Source organism: Mandrillus leucophaeus, unplaced genomic scaffold (genome assembly GCF_000951045.1).
Source record: "Mandrillus leucophaeus isolate KB7577 unplaced genomic scaffold, Mleu.le_1.0 Scaffold307, whole genome shotgun sequence".
Classification (NCBI taxonomy): Eukaryota; Metazoa; Chordata; class Mammalia; order Primates; family Cercopithecidae; genus Mandrillus; species Mandrillus leucophaeus.
Genome location: NW_012103221.1, coordinates 3,194,146 through 3,215,868, shown reverse-complemented (window position 1 = coordinate 3,215,868; position 21,723 = coordinate 3,194,146). Strand labels below are relative to the sequence as shown.

Here is a 21,723-nt window from a genome sequence, read left to right as displayed (position 1 = left end):
AAAAAAAAAAAAAAAAAAAAAAGGCTACTTTAATAGTGGTGGTTACTATATTATAATTTAACCTTAATATCAAGGAATATACATTTAGTAGAGTGATAGAGGTACAATTCAACAAATACTGAGTACTTATGTGCCTTCTACTGTTCTAGATTCTGTGAAGGAATTAAAAAATATATGATGTAATGTAAGCCTGCTGCAAATGTAAAAATTCTTATGTCCGTTTCCTGGATATTGTGCTAGCCAGAGGTTATTTTATCAGCTCTTGATTGACTTATTCATTCAAAAGAAATTTAGGTAAATGTGTTTGAAAGAATTCATTAAAAATATCATAATATTACATTTATAATAGATTTTTTTTTAACTTAGAAACAACAGTCACTGTTTTCAGAAGAAGAAGAATATACCACTGGATCTGAGGTCACTGAAGATGAAGTTGGAGATGAAGAAGAAGTATCCAAAAAACAAAGTATTGGTTTATAAGTTAAAATCAAATCTCACTGTTTATGAAGGGGTTACATTCTGCAGCCTTTAATGCAAGGGACAGGGAATTAATTTTATATATATAGTAGGTTGCAACATAGGAAAAAAAAAATTAGAAAGGAGACACCGTCAAGATTTCCTAACCTGGGCATGAACACAGAATACTCAAAGCTATAAAGAAAGGGCAGTACACTGAGAAAGAACTCTCCAGGTTTTCATTTCAGATGCAACTAAATGTGTGACTCATGTCAGATGAAATGTGATCTGAGGTGTGTACCTGAGATGATTTGGAGTGATACTCAAATGAACCATTAAATAGCATTCATAAATGTATGATTATTTTAGTGGAAAGCATGTTTTGTTTTTTGTTTGTGGTTTTTTTTTTGAGACGGAGTCTCACTCTGTCACAGTGGCACAATCTTGGCTCACTGCAATCTCTACTTCCTGGGTTCAGGCAATTCTTCTGCCTCAGTCTCCTGAGTAGCTGGGACTACAGACGCATGCCACCACACCCGGCTAATTTTTTTGCATTTTTAATAGAGACAGGGTTTCACGATGTTGGTCAGGCTGGTCTTGAACTCCTGACCTCAGATGATCCACCCGCCTCGGCCTCCCAGAGTGTTGGGATTACAGGCGTGAGCCACTGTGCCTGGCCGAAAGCAGGATTATTATACAACATAAAATTAACTTGTGTCAAAATTTCTCAACTCATTAGTTCCAAGAAACAGCAAGGAAAATTGGTTCAAAGAGCCTTTGAAGACTCAAGTATTTATAGGCAATTATGAATCCATTTTGTTACAATAATTTATCTCTTTTAGGATTTCATATGAGTGGAATCATGAGTAATCTTTTGTCTCTGGCTTCTTTCACTTAGTATAAGGTTTTTGAGATTCATTCATATTGTTTATTCCTTTTTATTGCAGTGTAGTATTCCATTATACTACTTTTGAAAAAAGAATGTTGGTCTGGGCACGGTGGCTCATACCTGTAATCCCAGCACTTTGGGAGGCTGAGGCAGGCAGATCACCCAAGGTCAGGAGTTCAAGACCAGCCTGGCCAACATGGTGAAACCTCATCGCTACTAAAAATGTAAAAATTAGACTGGGCATGGTGACTCATGCCTGTAATCTCAGCACTTTGGAAGGCTGAGGCAGGCAGATCACCTGAGGTTAGGAGCTCAAGACCAGCCTCTCCAACATGGTGAAACCCCATCTCTACAAAAATACAAAAATTAGCCGAGCATAATGACAGGTGCCTGTAATCCCAGCTAATGGGGAGGTTAAGGTGGGAGAATTGCTTGAATCTGCAAGGTGGAGGTTGCAGTGAGCCGAGATCATGCCATTGCACTCCAGCCTGGGCGACACAGCAAGACTCTCTCTCAAAAAAAAAAAAAAAAATACAAAAATTAGCTGGATGTGGTGGCAGGTGCCTGTAATCCCAGCTACTCAGGAGGCTGAGGCAGGAGAATCACTTGAACCCAGGAAGGGGAGGTTGCAGTGAGCCGAGACTATCCCATTGCACTCCAGCCTGGGCAACCGGAGTGAAATTCCATCTGAAAAAAAAAAATTTAAAAGAAGATTGTAAGTTAGATACAAAATTGATCAGTGTCATACAACTTAGTGAACCCATAACTCTTAGGTTATCTTTTTAGAAATCGTTTGCATTTTTATTAGACACAAAAACCTGAAAGTTAACATGTAACTTTCAGATGCCATCAGTAGATGGTAGTCAGACGTGGTACATTCTCTTAGAGAATTAAATGATTCTTGAGTAGGCATGTTAAACAGCCCTCCAATATGACATTGAAAACACATGCTGCCTTCCCTTTATCTTCTCTCCAAGTTTTACATAATTTTTCTTTACATGTTGAATCCTCCAATGAAAAAGCTGGTTCTTTAGCAATTTTGTGTCAATTTTAATTAGTAAAGGAGAAAGTTCTACTAGGTTTTTTCTTCAACAGTTTGAGGTATAAGTTATATGTTGCAAAAATCACCCATTTTAAGTGTACATGTAGATGAGTTTTGGCACACAGATGTGTAACCACCACCAAAATCAAAATCTGGAACATCATTTCAAAAAGTTCCTTCATCCCCCTTTGTACTCAGTTCCCTTTCTCCAGTTCTGCCCTTAGGCAACCATGAATCTGCTTTGTCAAAATAATTTACCTTTTTAAGAGTTTCATATGAATGGAATCATGAGTAATTTTTTGTCTCTGGCTTCTTTCGCTTAGTATGAGGTTTTTGAGATTCATCCATGTTATTGCATGTGTCAGTAGTTTAGTCCGTTTTATTGCAGAGTAATATTCCATTATATGGATATACCATACTTTGTTTATCCATTTGCAATTTCATGGACATATGGGTTGTTCCCTCTTGTTGGCTGTTGTGAATAATGCTGCTATGAACATTTGCATACAAGTCTGTATGGACATGTGTTTTCATTTTTCTTGGGTAGGTACTTAGGAGTAAAATTACTAGATCATATGGTAAGTGTATGTTTCGCTTTATAAGAAACTGCCAAATTGTTTTGCAAAGTGACCGTTTTGCATCTCCACGAGCAGTGGAGCATTCCCACCACTGTGCGTTCCCACCAGCAGTGTCTGAGAGTTCTAGTTGCTGCACATTCACGTTAATACTTGGTATTACTGGTCTTTTTAATTTTGGCCATTCTAGTGGGTAGATAGTAATAAGCATCTTTTCATGTTTTTATTGACCATTTATATATCTTTTTAATGAAGTGTTTGTTTAAATCTTCGGCCCATTTTTATTGAATCCTTTGCCTTATTATTGAGTTGTAAGATTTCTTTATATATACTTTAGATCTAAATCTTTTTTGTCAGTCATATGTTTCTCAATATTTCCCCTAGTCTATGCTGTGCCTTTTAATTTTTTTTTTTTTTTTTTTTTTTTTTTTGAGAGAGTCTGTTTCTGTCATCCAGACTGGAGTGTAGAGGTACGATCTCTCACTGCAACCTCTGCCCCCTGGGTTCCAGCGATTCTTCTGCCTCAGCCACCTGAGTAGCTGGGATTACAGGTGTGCACCACCACACTGGACTACTTTTTGTATTTTTAGTAGAGATGGGGTTTTGCCATGTTGGCCAAGCTGGTCTCGAGCTCCTGACCTCAGAGGATCTGCCTGTCTCGGCCTCCCAAGTGCTAGGATTACAGGCATGAGCCACTGCACCAGACCTAATTTTCTTAATGATGTCTTTTGAAGAGCTTAACTTTTGAATTTTGTGAATTCTAATATTTTAGTTTTTCCTTTTTATGTTCCATTATTTAATAACTAAGAAGTATTTGCCTACCCCAAAGTCACAAAGATTTTCTGCTGCTTTCTTCTAGAAGTTGTATGATTTTAGCTTTTTATTTAAGATTATGATCCCATTCAGGTTAATTTTTGTTTATTGTATGAGTTAAGGGTCAAGCTTCCTTTTTTTCCATCGGCATAGCTGGTTGTTCCAGCACCGTTTATTGAAAAGACTATTCTTTTCTAATATATTGGAATACCTTGGCATCTCTGTTAAAAATCAGTTGACTGTTTACATTTCCAAACTCTCTGTTTTCTTCCATTGATTCTTATGTCTTTCTTTACATCAGCATATCAATACCACACTATTAATTTTTGTAGATTTTAGTGAGTCTTGAAACCTGGTGGTGGGAGTCCTCCGAAATTGTTCTTTAATTTTAAATTATTTTGGCCTTTCAAGGTGCTTTGCATTTTCTACAAATTTTAGAGTCTGTGTGGATATTTCTACAAATATCTTTTTGGGACTTTTGTTGGGATTATGTTGAACCCATATCCAATTTGGGGTGAATTCCTTTTTTTTCCAATGGCAGTTTTTCCCATCCATGAACATGGAATATCTCTCCATTTATTTAGGACTTTTTTAATGTAACTCAACAATGTTTGTAGTTTCAGTGTACAGGTGTTGAACATCTTTTGTTAAATTTATTCCTCCCTATTTTTATGCTATTGTAAATGGAATTGTTTTTCTGGTTGCTCATTGATTGTAATACTAATGATGGTCAAAATATAATTGATGTTTGTATATTGACTGTGTGCTATGACCTTGCTAAATTCAGTTATTTGTTCTTCATTTATTAGATTTCATTCCAATCTGTATACCTTTTATTTACATGTCTTGCCTTTTGTGCTGGTTAGGACCTGATATTGAATAGAAGTGGTGAAAAGAGACAGACATCCTTACCTTGTCTTATGGGGAAAACAGCCAGTCTTTAACCATTAAGTATGTAATGTTAGTTTTCGGCTTCCCATAAATGTCCTTTCTCAATTGAGAAAGTTCCTTTCTGTTTCTCTTTTGCTGAGTTTTTATAGCGAATAGGTGTTGCCTTTTGTCAAATGCTTTTTCTCCATCTGTTGAGAAGATCATATAGATGTTCTCCTTTATTGTATCAATTAGGTACATTAATTGATTTTTCACATGTTACACCAGTATTCTGGTGTACTAGAGTCATAATGACATTAGAAAATGAGTGACATCACCCCTCTTTTCTGGAAGAGTTTGTATAGGACTTGTGTTGTTTCTCCCTTAAAAGAATAATAAAATTCAGCAGTGAAGCCATATGGGCCTGGAGCTTTTGTTATAGGAAGGCTTTAAATTATGAATTCAATTTCATTAGTTAATAGATGCTATTCAAGTTTTCTATTGCCTCTTCAATTTGTTCTGATAATTTCTGTCTTTCAAGGAATTTTATCCAATTTGTCAGATTTATTGGCATAAAGTCACTCATAGTCTTTTTTTTTTTTTTTTGAGACAGAATCTCACTCTATCACCAGGCTGAAATGGCACAATCTCGGCTCACTGCAACTTCTACCTCCTGAGTTCAAGCGATTCTTGTGCCTTAGTCTCCCGAGTAGCTGGGATTACAGGCACACACCACCATACTTGGCTAATTTTTGTACTTTCAGTATAAATGTAAATGTGCCTAATTATAAAGCCCTAAAATATACAAAGCAAAAACTGACAAACCTGTAAGGAAAAATACACAGATTACCACTTATAGCTAGAGATTTCAATACTTTTTTCTTACAGCTACTTGGGAGGCCAAGGCATAAGAATCGCTTAAACCTGCAAAGCAGAGATTGCAGTGAGCCGAGATCATGCCACTGTGCTCCAGCATGAGTGACAGAGCAAGACTCTGTCTCAAAAAAAAAAAAAAAGAAAATGAAAATGAACCGCTGTAAAGCAATTTCAGCTTTGCTTCATGGTGTATTTGCTTTTTACCCAGAAGTTAATTTGTTAGTTTTCTTAAAACAATGTTTTTCTTAATGGTCTTATTGTTTAGAAGTAACAAGTAGACTGGAAAGGTATATGGGGCTTAAGCTTATAACATTGACCTCTCATTATCAGGGAAAAAGGAGAAGCCAAAGAAGTTCACTAGACAACCAAAAAAGCAGGTATCTTCACCCTGTGCTCAGAGGAAAGAAAAGGCATTGGAGAAGGTAATTCTGAATTATCTGTTGTTATTTTAAAGTTCATGTGGAAAAATAAACAAGTGACTATAGCCAGCTAAAAATAAAAAGTTAAGAGTAATGAAGACACATGGAATGCTAGCAATGTAAAAATGAAGTTTTTTGTAGACTGAGATTAAAGATCTCTAAGATATATTGCCAAATGAGAAAAGGAAGGTACAGAAATGTATAGTGGTATAGTATGCTACCATTTGTGTAAAGTAGATGGGGGAAAAATATAAATGAACTTCCTTGTATATGCATAAAATGTCTCTGGAAGGCTACATAAGAACTTGATAAAATTGGTTGCCTCTTAGGAAGGGAACTGAATGTATAAGGGACAGAAGTGAGAGTCTTTTATTGTATGTGCTATTTATACCTTTTGAAGTTTAAACCAATATTACTTATTCAAAAAATTAAAAATAGGCTGTTAAATTAAAAATAAATTATATTTTATGACATTTAAAAATAATTCTTATTTCTCCATGCCTTTGAAGGAAGGGGTAAAAAAGCCAGACAGGAATAAGAGAATAGTAATAACCACAATTGGCTAAAAGAAAAACTGTGAATTTCAAAAATGTGTGATAGGTTAAGGCTGGGTTAAGATCCACAGAGTTACATTGGACACATTGTACATTCATCTTTGTGTTAAGTGTCACAGGCATATGAGTGGGTTAATTCTAAAAAAATTGTATCAGCTGACTGGGCATGATGGCTCATGCCTGTAATCCTAGCACTTTGGGAGGTCAAGGTAGGTGGATTGCTTGAGCCCAAGAGTTTGAGACCAGCCTGGGCAAAACCCCATTTCTACAAAAAAAAAAAATACAAAAATTAGCGAAGCATGGTGGCGCATACCTGTAGTCCCAACTACTCAGGAGGCTGAGGGGGAGGATCACTTGAGACCAGGAAGTCGAGGCTGCAGTGAGCTATAATCATGCCACTGCACTCTAGCCTGGGCAACAGAGTGAGACCCTGTCTCCAAAAAAAAGAAATTGCATAAGCTGGGATTCCAAGGTTAACAAATGAAGCTGGATTCAAATTCTAGGTCTGTATCTCTTTGGAGAAGTTTCTTAACTTCCCTGAACCTCTTTTATTATGAAGATATTAACAGTGCCTGTCTCATGTGGTTGGTGCAAGCTTTAAATGAAATAGCACTTGTAATGCTCTTGGTACAGTGTCTTCACACTCAATAAGAGTGAACTCTTTTTATTACTAACTATAGCGCTAATCAGTAAACATGTTCTAATTGGGCCTTAATGTTGTCTACTTTTTTTTAGTCAGCTTCTAGAGATGTGTCTCCTTTCGTGTGAGTATTGCTCCTTAATCCAATCGGATATCCACTCTTAAAGAAGCATCAATGCTGATTTTTGTTCAATTTTTTCAATAGTGTGAGTATGCAGAAGAATAAGTGGGATGCCACAAGATCCTTGAGATTCAACCAGGATGCACAGAGAGAAGATGGTAAATTTTATTATTTGGGTAATGTACAAATTGGATGTAAATAGCAATGATTTGTGTGTCTTTCAGTTTATAAAGTATGCGGAATAGCTCTAGAGGTTCTAACTAAAGTAAGACCCAAAATTTACATATTCCCTTAGGCAACAACCAGAATTTCATTACTACACAACCCCACCAAATAAGGTATTATTTTATGCATCTGTGGTTTTGAGATCACTCACATTGACTTTTGCCCATTACGTTCACCATAAAGGTGACTGAATATGTTTTAGGCTGTTTTATGGTAATCTAAAAAGCAGCACAATTATCCACAAATGAGTCATTTGCCACTTGCTAACTTAAATTCTTCACAAATAGATGTATGTGTCTGTAAAATAGTATCAAAAGATATTTTCATAAACCCTTGGTGATTACAGTCTTTTTTGAGAAATAAAAAGTTATATATCATCCTTACGAAAAGTAAAGTTTACTGTTTTTTTCCCTTCAGATCAGCGGCGAATGTCTGAAATTACAGGGCATCTAATAAAAATGAGATTGGGGGATCTGGACCGAGTCAAGTCAAAGGAAGCAAAAGAAGTAAGAATTGTGTATTAGTATATTGTACTTGTGTAAAATATGCCTTCCTACTTTTATTTTCAGCTTAGGATTATAAAGATGTTTTAGGCAGAATTTTAAAAGAGTAATTTATGTGTTTTTGTTTTTGTTTTTCCTTTGAGATGGAGTTTCAGTCTTGTTGCCCAGGCTGGAATGCAGTGGTGCAATCTTGGCTCACTGCAACCTTCGCCTCCCGGGTTCAAGCGATTCTCCTGCCTCAGCCTCCCAAATAGCTGGGTTACAGCAGGCGTGCGCTACCATGCCCAGCTGATTTTTTTGTATTTAGTAGAGATGGGGTTTCACCGTGTTGGTCAGGCTGGTCTCAAACTCCTGACCTCAGGTGATCCACCCGCTTTGGCCTCCCAAAGTGCTGGGATTACAGGCATGAGCCACCGCACGTGGCCAAATATATGTGTTTTTGTTTGTTTGTTTGTTTGTTTGAGACGGAGTCTCGCTCACTGAGACTTGCAGTGGCACCATCTGGGCTCACTGCAACCTCTACCTCCCAGGTTCAAGTGATTCTCCTGCCTCAGCCTCCCAAGTAGCTGGGACTACAGGCGTGCACCACCATGCCCAGATAATTTTTTCATTTTTAGTAGAGACGGGGTCTCACCATGTTGGCCAGGCTGGTCTTGAGCTTTTGACTTCATGATCCACCCACCTCAGCCTCCTAAAGTGCTGGGATTACAGGCGTGAGCCATCATGCCTGGCCACAATTATGTATTTTTTAATATTCTGTACCAGTTAGCCTGCTTATTCACGTAAAGGTTTCCCACCATGTCTTATTATCCATGGTCCACAGGTCATCTATAACACACATAATAAAATACATCATTGCTGAAAATGTGTCATCACACTAAGAGTAGGTTAACTGTGCGTTGTTGACCAAATGCTAACTCCTGAGGGCAACTGTCTGAAAGTACCAATTTTCATCAACTCTCCATGTGGTGCTTAGATGTCAGCTCTAAAATAAGATGTTATCTTGCTGAAAATGGTGACAAGAAACACCTATATTCTTGCTAGAATTACATTTTAATCATGACATTATGTATTATCATCAGTATTGGTATTATGTAAGTACCATACTCTTGCCCTAATTCTTGTATTTAAAAATTTACTTCCCTATAAAACTTCTAAAAGGAAACATAGGAGAAAATCTTCGTGACCTTAGGAAAATATTTCTTGGCCTACAATACCAAAAGCATGATCCATAAATGAAAAATTGGACTTCATCAGCATTTAAAATTTCTACCTTTCAAAAGATACTATTTAAACAATGAAAAGACAAGCCATAAACTATGAGAAAATATGTGTAAAACACCTGATAAGGGATGTGTATCCAGAATCTATAAAGAACTCTCAAAACTCAATAATAAAATTTAAAAACCTAATAAAAATAAATGGGCAAAAGAGTAAACAGACACTATGAAAAAAAGGATTTCCATGCCAAATAAGCATATATCATTAGATGTGCTGAGATACAACATCATTAGTCCTTAGGAAAATGTAAATTAAAACCTAAATGAGGCCAGATACAGTGGCTCACACCTGTAATCCCAGCACTTTGGGAGGCCAAGGTAGAAGGATCACTTGAACCCAGGAGTTTGAGACCAGCCTGGGCAACATGATGAAACCCTATCTCTACAAAAAAATACAAAAATTAGCCGGGTGTGGTGGTGGATGCCTGTAGTCCCAGCTACTTGCGAGGCTGAAGTAGGAGGATCATTTGAGCCTGGGAGGCAGAAGTTGCAATGAGCCAAGAGCACGCCACTACACTCCTGCCTGGGCAACAGAACGAGACCCTGTCTCCAAAGGAAAAATCCCATACCAAGTGCTGATGAGGATGTGGAGCAACTGGAACTCTCATATATAGCTAGTAGAAATGCAAAAGGAATGGTCAATTCACACATTTTTATAATAGTTTTATTCATAATTGCTAAAAGCTAGAAATACTATAAATGATGTCCTTTACCTGGCAAATGGGAAAACAAACTGTGCATATAAAAAGAACATTGGACTGGGTGCAGTGACTCAGACCTGTTATCCCAGCATTTTGGGAGGCCAAGGTGGGCAGATCACAAGGTCAAGAGATTGAGACCATCCTGGCCAACATGGTGAAACCTCGTCTCTACTAAAAATACAAAAATTAGCTGGGCGTGGTAGCACAGGCCTGTAATCCCAGCTACTCAGGAGGCTGAGGGAAGAGAATCACTTGAACCAGGGAGGCGGAGGTTGCAGTGAGCCAAGATCGTGCACTGCACTCTAACGTGGACAACAGAGTGAGACTGCATCTCAAAAAAAAAAAAAAAGAACATTGAGCCCAGGAATTCAAGACCAGCCTGGGCAAAATAGGGAGACGCTGTTTCTACAAAAAATAAGAAATTAGTTGGGCATGGTGGTGCACACCTGTGGTCCCAGCTCCTCTGGTGGCTGAGGTAGGAGGATCACCCAGGAGGTCAGGGCTGCAGTAAACCTTGATCGCACCACTGCACTCCAGCCTGGCTGACAGAGTGAGATGCTGTCTCCAAAAAAAAAGGAACAAATTTCTGATGTACACATCAATATGGATGAATCTCCTCTACGTGAAAGAAGCTAGGTTCAAATGGCTGCATGCTATATGATTCTACTTATATAATGTTCTGGAAAATGCAAAACTATAAGGATAGAAAACAGACAAATAGTTGCCAGAAATTGGTAGTGGTAGGTAGATTGACTTGACAGGGGAACAAGGGAATTTTCTTTGGGGTGATAGGACTATTTTCTATGTCTTCATTGTGACAGTAGTTATAAAACTGTATGCATTTGTCAAAACCCACACCTGTACACTAAAATGGTACATTTTTCTTTATGTAAATTGAACCTCAAAAAGACTGGATTTAAAAAATCAAAATAAAATTACTTCTAAATTAAAAAGTAATCCCATTTTAATAAAGCAGAGCTTCTATTGATTCTGTGAAGATAACAGTATTGCTTCTTTATTCTGCAGTTTGCGGGAGGTATTTATTCCAGGTTGGAAGCACAAATCAAAGCCTCGGTGCCAGTCAGCGCACGCCAAAGCAGCTCGGAGAAAAACACAAGGTAAATCAGCATAAACTAAACTGGAGTGTCACTGGCTTTGAAGTGAATTTTTTTTTTAAGATAAATCATATGAACACTAGAAACATATAATTTGAGTTTGGTTTTATGTTTTGTTTCAGTGATTATATTATCAAGGCACTAATTAGAATCAGATTTTAACTTAAAAGATAAAATCTAATGAAAGTATACCTTTGTGGAATTTTTAAAGTTTTCTGCTTGTTGGACTAGCTTCATTCTGAACCAACTCCTGACAAAAATGTAAGCTAGAGTGCTTCTGTGAAGTAGCAGAATTTTTGTACTGTTTGTAGATCACATATTAATACTTTGTATAAATCACTGTAATCTTTACCATTCCTTGCTTTATATTTTATTTCTCGTAATAAAATCTAACTGGTGGGTCTTGTGTCATTTTACATCACAAGTTTTCTGTTAGAGATGAACAGTTACTGAGATTTGAACATTAATATTACAGATTCTAATTCCTTATCTATAATTCTGAAATGCAGAAAGTTCAAAAAGCTAAAAGTTGTTTTCATACATTTGTAGCAATTCAAACTTGCACTGAGCTGCTGTGATACCATTTATATTTTTTATTCATCCCACTTACATTTGATTATGGGGCACTGCTCCAGATCCATTATATACAACGTACATAACATATTATCTCTGAGAAAGAGCAAATCTGAATTCCAAAAATATATCTCCCTTTAAGAGTTTTAGAAAGTGGATTACAGAGCTGCAAGAAGATTTATTAAACCTTGATGTTGCCAAGTCAGCATAATCTAAAGGAGCACCAACTTCCTATTGTTTTAGAAGCAACTCTGACCTCCTTTTCTGTTTAAAAAATCTAGGTCTAAAAGTCGTTTTGGTCAAGGGCGTCCTGCATAAAGCACCTTAAAATATAAGTAAAAAGAGAGAAGGCACACTCCTGGACATCTGAAATTGCTCACTTCTTGAAGATCTTCAGAACAATGACTTCCAACTGTTTTATGTTATTATTATTTTAATCCACATAAATCATAATGCTAAAAGAAACATATAGTTAGGTTTTATGAAAATCTAATTGTAAATATGAAACTTTTTAAATCTGATTTTCTTTTAGTATGATTCTAGGCTATGTAGAGAGCAATTATTTACAAATCTGCATAGTTGAGATGCCCAGTGTTTTCCTTTATTTATTTGAAAAAGAAGAGGCCTAAACTGTCAGGTAGCTAAGTTTTTTTAAGACCTTAAAAGTTAGGGGAACACAACTGGTAGTGTTACCATGCATGTGTGCTGATTGTAGTATGTCTTTGGAGCTGTAAATCTTGAGATAGCATTGAGAACTGCAGTTTGTGTGATGAAATTCCCAATGATGCTAATTTTAAGTCTGCATGAATGTTAAGGAGTGACAGGTCTCAAGACTGCATTAGATAAAGTTTCAGGGTAAGGTATTTCAGTACTGTGTTGGGCAGAAGGGTTAATTTTTTTCAGCATTATATCATGGAAAGTACAATGTTAATCCAACTTTTTTTTTCTTTCAGTTTTTAATGCTTTTCTATTGATCATCTGAGCTGGAATTACTGATTATTACCTCTGTCCTCTGTGAAACTAGTGGCATTCTGAATTTGGTAAAATAACCATTGATAGTTTTAGGATAGTAAATCATTTCTGTTGTATGAGACACCCACTATACAGTTCTCAGGGCTCTAAAACCCAACCATATTTCTATAACCATTCAAATAACTACTTAAAACAGTTATACTTGCTAGTTCGAGATGTCTAAAATTTTCCAAATACAATAGATGGGTGAAAAATTGCATATATTCAAGAAAAATCAAAATAAAATTCTATTTTATAAATCATGTTTAAATTTTTCTAACCAGGCAGAAAGAGTGCTCAGGGAAAATTTGTTCCAAACTATAATCATATAATAAATTATGTGTTTGTAAATTATATGTAGGTCTCTGAAAAACTTTAAGATGCACTGTTTCTATTTTTTTAAGTCTTAATTTGCCTTATAATTGACATTTCTTCAAATTATTCAGAGAACAGACTTTAATGTGTGACAAAAGAGCAATTTCCATTGAAATGTTGAAGTGTTACACTCAGTTTACACGTACAGAAATCATTCTTTTTAGTGAGTCTTTTAGTTGATAAATGAAGCTAGATGTTATTTGATAATCTTGGCTTTGCCAAGGTTTTTGAACTGCTGCTTGAAAATTTTGTTCCAGTTTATATTTGTTTCGATTGTTTGATACTGTGGAAATAGACTTTTATTTTCTAAAGAAAATGTCTTGTAGTACATATTATATGTAAGTACTCTGTTAAACACCAGAGTTTTTTTGTAGCTTACTGTGTTTTCTGTTAAAAGGATTTGGGTTTGTGCATGTAAACAGTGCTGTAATGGTCACTAGATAAGGAAAAAATACATATGCTCTTTCAATTTTTAACTGATGGTAAAAAGGCAAACTGCTTCTCCCCTGAGGGGACTGTACCACTGAATTGATTTTACAAACCAGAGTTTATCAGAATTTGATTCTCTTCAGAATGCTTTTGGCCAGGTGCAGTGGCTCATGCCAGTAATCCCAGCACTTTGGGAGGCCGAGGCGGGCGGATCACCTGAGGTCAGGACTTTGAGACCAGCCTGGCCAACATGGCGAAACCCCATCTCTACTAAAAATACAAAAAGATTAGCAGGGCATGGTGGCACACACCTATAGTCCCAGCTACTCAGGAGTCTGAGGCACAAGAATTGTTTGAACCCAGGCGGCAGAGGTTGCAGTGAGCCGAGATCATGCCGCTGCTCTCCTAGCCTGGGTGACAGAGTGAGACTCCATTTCAATTAAAAAAAAAATAATGTGTTTTTTATTTTGTTAATGTTTGTCTGTTATACATAGCACAGGTACCACAAACATTTTACTTAAACTCTTAATAGCATTTCTTTTGCCAGATACTTCAATATTTCAATATTACATTAATCCTGGATTCACATTTCTTTAATCGAAATAAATGTTAATGACAAAAGTTGTTTGGAAAGTCTATTTATCTGAATTATTCCATCTTCTCAGAAAAAAAGTCCAGAGTGGCTCTAGATTCCACAAGTTTTCATGGAAAGTTATCTCTGCTACAAGGTGAAATTTTTAAGTTTTAAGATTATTTTAGGGCAGGCACAGTGACTCACCTCTGCAATCCCAGCACTTTTGGAGGCCAAGGCAGGAGGATTGCTTGAGCCCAGGAGTTCAAGATCGGCCTGGGTAACATAGTGAGACCTCGTCTCTACAAAAATAAAAATTTAAAAAATTAACCTGGCATGGTGGCATGCACCTGTGGTCCCAGGTATTAGGGAGGCTGAGGTGGAAGAAATGCTTGAACCTGGGAGTTCAAGGCTTCAGTGAGCCATGATTGTGCCACTGCACTCCAACCTGTGCAGCAGAGCAAGACCCTGTCTTAAAAAAAAAAAAAAAAAAGATTATTTTAAATGAGGTTATGCTGGTAAAGATTTACCAAACATTTAAGGGATAAAATACTTCAGAAAAGATGATCTGATAACAATGCTGATTGTACACAATTGCATTTATTTGTTACTTTCCTTCTTCACAATACTCAGCCAGCTACAGTGAGATGTGCTTATTGCTTTGGAAGCTGAGGCTGAAACTCTGTCAAGCTCGTCTACTAAAGGCACGTTATAATATAAAAACAAACCAAAAAAATGGATTTTGTCTTTAATTCCTGGAATTAATTCTGCAGCCAACTTTCAGCTATTCACTGAGCAACTATGTCACACCTCCCAGGACTGGGATACCTATCCAGTTTAATTCTAATAGGCTAACTCTCTGTCTCTTATTTAAAGCTGATCTATTGGGGAAGATGGTACAAGAATAATATTATTCCACCCTTTTAAGATTTTGGGGCAATTAAATGAGTTAATAGATCTAAAACAACTAGCACAGTACTTTCTGGCCTATAGTAAGCCCTCCATAAAGGTTTGCTATTATTGTTGCATTGTTATGTTAATATGTGGAAGGTACCCTAAATTCTTTGAGAGTTTCATATCCCCTTTCCTGTAACTTGAGTTGCTAAGACTGTGTATGTGTGTGCGTGTATATATTTAGTGCAAGAAGGGAGGCACCTAATACTTTCATGGTTTCTATGGCATCATTTGAGATTTAAAAGAAAATCGTATTAAATGTCTTATCTTATTTAGGCAAAGTAAGTGGCATTCGTAGAAAGAGCTAGGTAAAGAATACTGTTTCCTGATACGTGGTAGGGAAGTATGTGGTAGGGAGCTATGCTGTTTTCAAAGAGGCTTCAACTGAAGGACAGTAAGTGAAGGCCATAGCGAAGTCTAATAGCAGCTCTCTTTCTAAGATGTGTCTTTCCTTGAGAAAATATAGCCAGTTTGGTTCTTACTATTTGTTTATGAACACAGCCAATTCTTAGCAAACTGAAGGTGATGGTCCTAGTAGTTGCTATTTGTTGAATGCTTTGGATATACTGAAGATCATGCTCCTGATATATTCTTTATCTTCTTTAACCTCACAACACCCCCCCCAAAAAAATTGAGCATTATCCCATTTTACAGGTGGAAAAGAACGTTCAGCGAGGCAAAGTAAACTACATACTGGGGTTGGAACCTGGGCTTATCAATACATTCCAACACCTTCTTGAAATAGTTTTCCCTTGGGTTGCCTGAAAATTTTCTCTTAGAGGCCTCCTGCCTCACTGGCAGCTTCTTCAGACTGAAAGCAGGTAACTGCAGCACGCTTTCTGTAGTTCTAGACTAGTTTATTCAACTGTCTGCTTAACATTTGTACTTGGAGTACCAGTAGGTATCTCCAACTTAATTAACATAATCAAAACAGAACTTGTGATATCCCTTCCCATTCCTGCCCCCAAACTCCCTGCTTATTCAAACCCATTCTTTTCCAGTTCAGTAAATGGCATTATTGCCTACCGAAGTGCACAAGGCAAATATCTAGAAAGTATTCCTTACTCTTCTCTTTTCTTCACACCTGACATTCAATTTATCAGCTAGTCCCATACATACTGCACATCCATTTGCTTCTCTCTATCTCCACTATCACCACCCCCAGTTATTAACATCTTTTGCATGAAGTGCTACAAATGTCTCGTAAGTAATTCCCCAGCTTCCATTTCAACCTCTGTATAACTTGTTGTGCACAAAACAACTTTCGTGATTTTTCAGTGTGACTCAGATCACATCACTCCCCTGCTTAACACTAATAGCATCCCATCAAACCTAGAATAAAATCCAACCTTCGGGCTGGACGCAGCTGCTCACACCTATAATCCCAGCACTTTGGGAGGCCAAGATGGGCAGATCACTTGAGGTCAGGAGTTTGAGACCAGCCTGACCAACATGGCAAAACCCCATCTCTACTAAAAAATAGAAAAATTAGCTGGAAATGGTGGTGGGTGCTTGCAATCCCAACTACTCAGGAGGCTGCAGCAGGAGAATTACTTGAACCCGGGAGGTGGAGGTTGCCGTGACCTGAGATCGTGCCACTGTCTCAAAAAAAAAAAAAAAAACCATCCCAACCTACACTAGTCCTACATGGCCTAGCCCCTGGCTGCCTCTCAGACTTCATTTTCCCTCTTAATTACTACGTTGGAATGTAGTAAGTCATTCCCACCTTTCCATTCCTTGACATTAGCCATTCCCGCTGTCTAGAAGGCTGTTATAATTCAGGTTTTAGTTTAGATGTTACTTCCTCACAGGAGGTATTTCCTGTGTGCTTAGTATAAAATATCCATCCAAGTCACTCTCATCACCTCATAGTTTATTTCTGTGCATACCTGACATTATTACTCTGATACTTTCCTTCCTTTATTTGTTGGTTTTGCAATCTGTATCCCATGATAAAATGTGAACACCAGAACAGAGATCTGGTCTTCTTGACTACTGCTATGTCCCCAGTGCCTAGAACAGTGATTGGAGCAGCTGGCACCAAAAACCTTTCCTCTGGAGTTCATGTTTTTGGGTGGTATCTCCAGGATCTGGACTGTCCTCAGCCTGGCATCATCGTAATCTGTATCTGTTGGAGTTGCAGCAGATAGAGGCCTTGTCACAAATACCTTGTCATGGGTTCTCAAGATCAGTCTGTCACCTATAGAAAGTTATACTAGATTAGTTTGATGTAGACATGAGTCCAGGTGAATTCTGCTGAAATCTGGGCAGCTTCAAGTTCTGAGCAGAATAGAAAGTTAAGTAAGCTGACCTGATGGCCACCCTTTTATCTCAACAGTATATTAAACATGAACACTTGGATAATAAGTAACCACTGCAGCATTTTATGGTGAAGATGCTATGGAATTATGAGCATCTCATAAGCTCACCAAAGTGATTAGGTAATTGTTTTCCATCCTTATATTTTCCCACCTTTTCCCACTTTTTTCTTTGTCTAAAAATAAAATTATAAACGGAAAAAAAGAATGAAGAAAAATGAACAGAGCCTCAGAGAAATATGAGACATCATTAAGCTTGCTAACATACATCTAATGGAAGTTCCAAAAGGAGAGGAGCGAGAGAAAAGAAGAGAAAAAAAATATTTAAATAAATAGGGGCTGAAAACTTTCCAAATCTGATGGAAAACTTTACACATACAAGAAGCTCAACAAACTCTTAAGAGGTTAAATGCAAAGATATCCACAAACACACATTATAGTAAAAAATGGTCAAGGACAAAGAGAAAAGCTTGAAGAAGCAAGAGAAAAATCCTTACTTATGGTTGGGCACAGTGGCTCACACCTGTAATCCCAGCACTTTGGGAGGCCGAGGTGGGCAGATCACGAGGTCAGGAGATTGAAACCATCCTAGCTAACATGGTGAAACCCCATCTCTACTAAAACTACAAAAAATTAGCCGGACATGGTGGCATGCGCCTGTAGTCCCAGCTACTCGGGAGGTTTAGGCAGGAGAATTGCTTGAACCCAGGAGGTGGAGGTTGCAGTGAGCCAAGATCACACCACTGCACCCCAGCCTGGGTGACACAGCGAGACTCTGTCTCAAAGGAAAAAAAAGAAAAATCCTTCCTTACAAGAGAACCCCAATAAGATCAACAGCTGACTTCTTATCAGAGGCAGTGGAGAACAGAATGCAGTGGATAACAGCCCAGGCACAGTGGCTCAGGCCAAGAAGGGAGGATTGCCTGAAGCTAAGAGTTCAAGACCAGCCTGGCCAACACAGGGAGACCTCTACAAATAATTGTTTGGGTTTTTTTTTTTTTTTTTTTTTTTTTTTTTTTTTGAGATGGAGTTTTGCTCTTTTCACCCAGGCTGGAGTACAGTGGTGTAATTTCAGCTCACTGCAACCTCCACCTCCCAGGTTCAAGTGATTCTCCTGCCTCAGCCTTCCAAGTAACTGGGATTACAGGCCACCACACCCAACTAATATTTTGTATTTCTAGAGATGGAGTTTCGCCATGTTGGTCAGGCTGGTCTCGAACTCCCGACCTCAGGTGATCCATCCGCCTTGGCCTCCCAAAGTGCTGGGATTACAGGTGTGAGCCACCGCACCCAGCCTTACAAATGAATTTTTTAAATAGCCAGACATAGTGGCACACACCTGTAATTCCAGCTACTTGGGAGGCTTAGGTGGGAGGATCACTTGAGCCCAGGAGTCGGAGGCTGCAGTGAGCTATGATCACACCACTGTACTCCAGCATGGGAGACAGAGGGAGATCCTGTCCTAAAATGAAGGAGAAGGAGAAGGCAGTGGGATAACATTCAAAGTGCTCAAAGAAAATCTGTCAACCAAAAATCCTACATTCAGCAAAAATTCTTTCAAATATGAAGACAAAATAAAGAGATTCCTAGATAAACAAAAATTGAGATAATTCATTGCTATCAGACCCACTGTACAAAAAATACTAAAAGAAAGTTATTTAGGTGGCCAGGCACAGTGACTCACACGTATAATCCCAGCACTTTGGGAAGCCGAGGCAGGTGGATCACCTGAGGTCAGGAGTTTGAGACCAGCCTGGCCAACATGGTGAAACTGCATCTCTACTAAAAATACAAAAATTAGCTGGGTGTGGTGGCAGGCACCTGTAATCCCAGCTACTCGGGAGGCTGAGGCAAGAGAATCACTTGAACCTGGGAGGCAGAGGTTGCAGTGAACCGAGATCGTGGCATTGCTCTCCAGCCTGGGCAACAACAGTGAAACTCCACCTCAAAAAAAAAAAAAAGTTATTGAGGCTGAAACAAGTGACTCTAGATACTAATACACAAAAGCATTAGTAAAGATGGCATGCATATTTATTTTCTTAACTAATTTTTAAAAGCAATTGAATATGTATATAATTTTATTGTTGGAACTATACCAAAGAAATGTGATGTATTTGCCAATAACAGCACAAAAGAGGTGGATGGGAGCAAAGCTATATTGGACTAAGGAAATGACTCCCAGTGGTAATACAGGAACAAATGAAGAGAACCAGAAATGAGAAATAAATTTGATACAATAAAAGCTATAAATATATATTTATAGGCCAATGCAACAAAAGCTGTAAGTATATTTTTTTCTCCATTTTCTTCCCTCAGCTTTTTAAAAACGTATAAAAGTAAAGTAATAATTATAGCAATATATTACTGGGTTTGTAACATATATAGAGATGTATAACAATACCACAAGAGGAAACAGGGAATGGAGCTATATATGAATAATGTTTCTATATCTCTTTGGAATTGTAAATGTGAAGCAGATTCTGATGTTAAGATGTATGTATGGTAAGCCCTGGAGCAACAACTGAGGAAACAATTCAAAAAATATATAGTAAAAAATCATTTAAAAGCTAATGTTACATCAGAAAATATTTACTTAATGCAAAAGAAAGGAAAAGAGGAATAAAGAAACAGAAAACATAGGAGGCATGGAGAAAGCAAAAAGTAAACCAGCAAAAGTAAATCCAGCTATATAAATAATAGCATTAAATGTGAATATGTTATCCATCAAAAGGCAGAGAACATCAGACTAGATAAGAAAACAAAATCCCAACTAAACGCAGTATATGGGAGACAGACTTTAAATTCAAGGACACAGATGGATTCAAAGTAAAAGGATAAAAAATTATATAACATGCAAACAGCAACCATAAGCAGGAGTGGTTATACAAAATAGGCTTCAAAAAATTATTAGAAATAAAGAGGGACATTTTATAATAAAAGGGTCACTCCATCAGGAAGATACAACAATTATAACCATATGTGAACCAAAAAGCACCAAAATTCATAAAGTATAAACTGCCAGAACTGAAAGGGGAAATAACACAATTCAACAAGGATGGGCTTTCAATAATGGATAGACCAATAAGGCAGAAGATTGACAAGGAAACAGATGACTTGAACAACACTATAAACCAACAAAACCAACAGACATCTATAGACACTCCACTCAACAACAGCAGGATATACATGTTTCTCCAGTGCATATGGAACATTCTCCCGGATAGACCATGTGCTAAGCCATAATACAAGACCCAATACATTTTAAAGGAAAGAAATAATACAAAGTATGTTCTCTAACCACAAAGGAATTAAAAATAATATACGATAACCACAATAGAAATTAGAGGCTGGTGTGGTGTCACACATCAGTAATTGCAGCACTGAGAGGCCAAGTCTGGAGAATCACTTGAGCCCAGCAGTTTGGGACCAGCGTGGGCAACATGATGTGACCCCCATCTCTACAAAAATTTATTTTTAATTAGCCGGGTACAGTGGCACATGCCTGTAGTCCCAGCTACTCGGGAGGTTTAGGTGGGAGAATTGCTTGACTTAGGAGATCAGGGCTGCAGTGAGCCATGTTCAAACCACTGCACTCTAACGTGGGCAAGAGAGCAAGACCCTGTCTCAAAAAAAGAAAGAGAAAGAACAAGGAAATCTGAGAAATCCACAGATACGTGGAAGTTAACATACTACTGAGTAACTAATGGGTGAAGGAAGAAATCACAAGGGAAATTAGGAAATACTTTGAGATAAATGAAAAGAAAGACAACATACCAAAACATATGGGATGTAGCTAAAGCAGTGCCTAGAGAGAAATTTGTAACTGTAAATGCTTAAATAAACAGGAAGAAATAATGTAGGATAAACAGGTTTAAAGATCTAATATATAGGCTCGAGCTGTAGGCATGCAGGGCCGGAAACGCTGCAGACCCACGGCCTGGAGCAGCTCGGAGGTGGTGAATAATAGCTCTTCACGTCTGCAATAAAAAATGGCCTCCAATAAAACTACATTTCAAAAAATAGGAAAAAAACAATAGGAAGAGTAAAAAAGTTGAAGAGGCAGAGCCTGAAGAATTTGTGGTGGAAAAAGTACTAGATCGATGTGTAGTGAATGGGAAAGTGGAGTATTTCCTGAAGTGGAAGGGATTTACAGATGCTGACAATACTTGGGAACCTGAAGAAAATTTAGATTGTCCAGAGTTGATTGAAGCATTTGTTAACTCTCAGAAAGCTGGCAAAGAAAAAGATGGTACAAAAAGAAAATCTTTATCTGATAGTGAATCTGATGACAGCAAATTAAAGAAGAAAAGAGATGCTGCTGACAAACCAAGAGGATTTGCCAGAGGTCTTGATCCTGAAAGAATAATTGGTGCCACAGACAGCAGTGGAGAATTGATGTTTCTTATGAAATGG

At 37.7% G+C, this 21,723-nt stretch overlaps 1 protein-coding gene and 1 pseudogene across 2 annotated transcripts in view; both read left to right on the top strand.

The window, feature by feature from the left end:
* KIAA1841 (KIAA1841 ortholog) overlaps positions 1 to 11,970 on the top strand; it is an 83,783-nt gene extending 71,813 nt beyond the window's left edge. The window contains exons 15-21 of the mRNA XM_011987328.1: positions 367 to 466; positions 5,852 to 5,943; positions 7,230 to 7,258; positions 7,340 to 7,413; positions 7,898 to 7,986; positions 10,991 to 11,082; positions 11,934 to 11,970. Coding sequence (XP_011842718.1) covers positions 367 to 466; positions 5,852 to 5,943; positions 7,230 to 7,258; positions 7,340 to 7,413; positions 7,898 to 7,986; positions 10,991 to 11,082; positions 11,934 to 11,970 — 513 coding nt within the window. The remainder of the gene's footprint in view (positions 1 to 366; positions 467 to 5,851; positions 5,944 to 7,229; positions 7,259 to 7,339; positions 7,414 to 7,897; positions 7,987 to 10,990; positions 11,083 to 11,933) is intronic.
* Positions 11,971 to 21,205: 9,235 nt separating this feature from the next.
* On the top strand, positions 21,206 to 21,723 carry LOC105544736 (annotated as a pseudogene). The gene has a single exon (XR_001006815.1). The product of XR_001006815.1 is annotated as a chromobox protein homolog 3 pseudogene (transcript).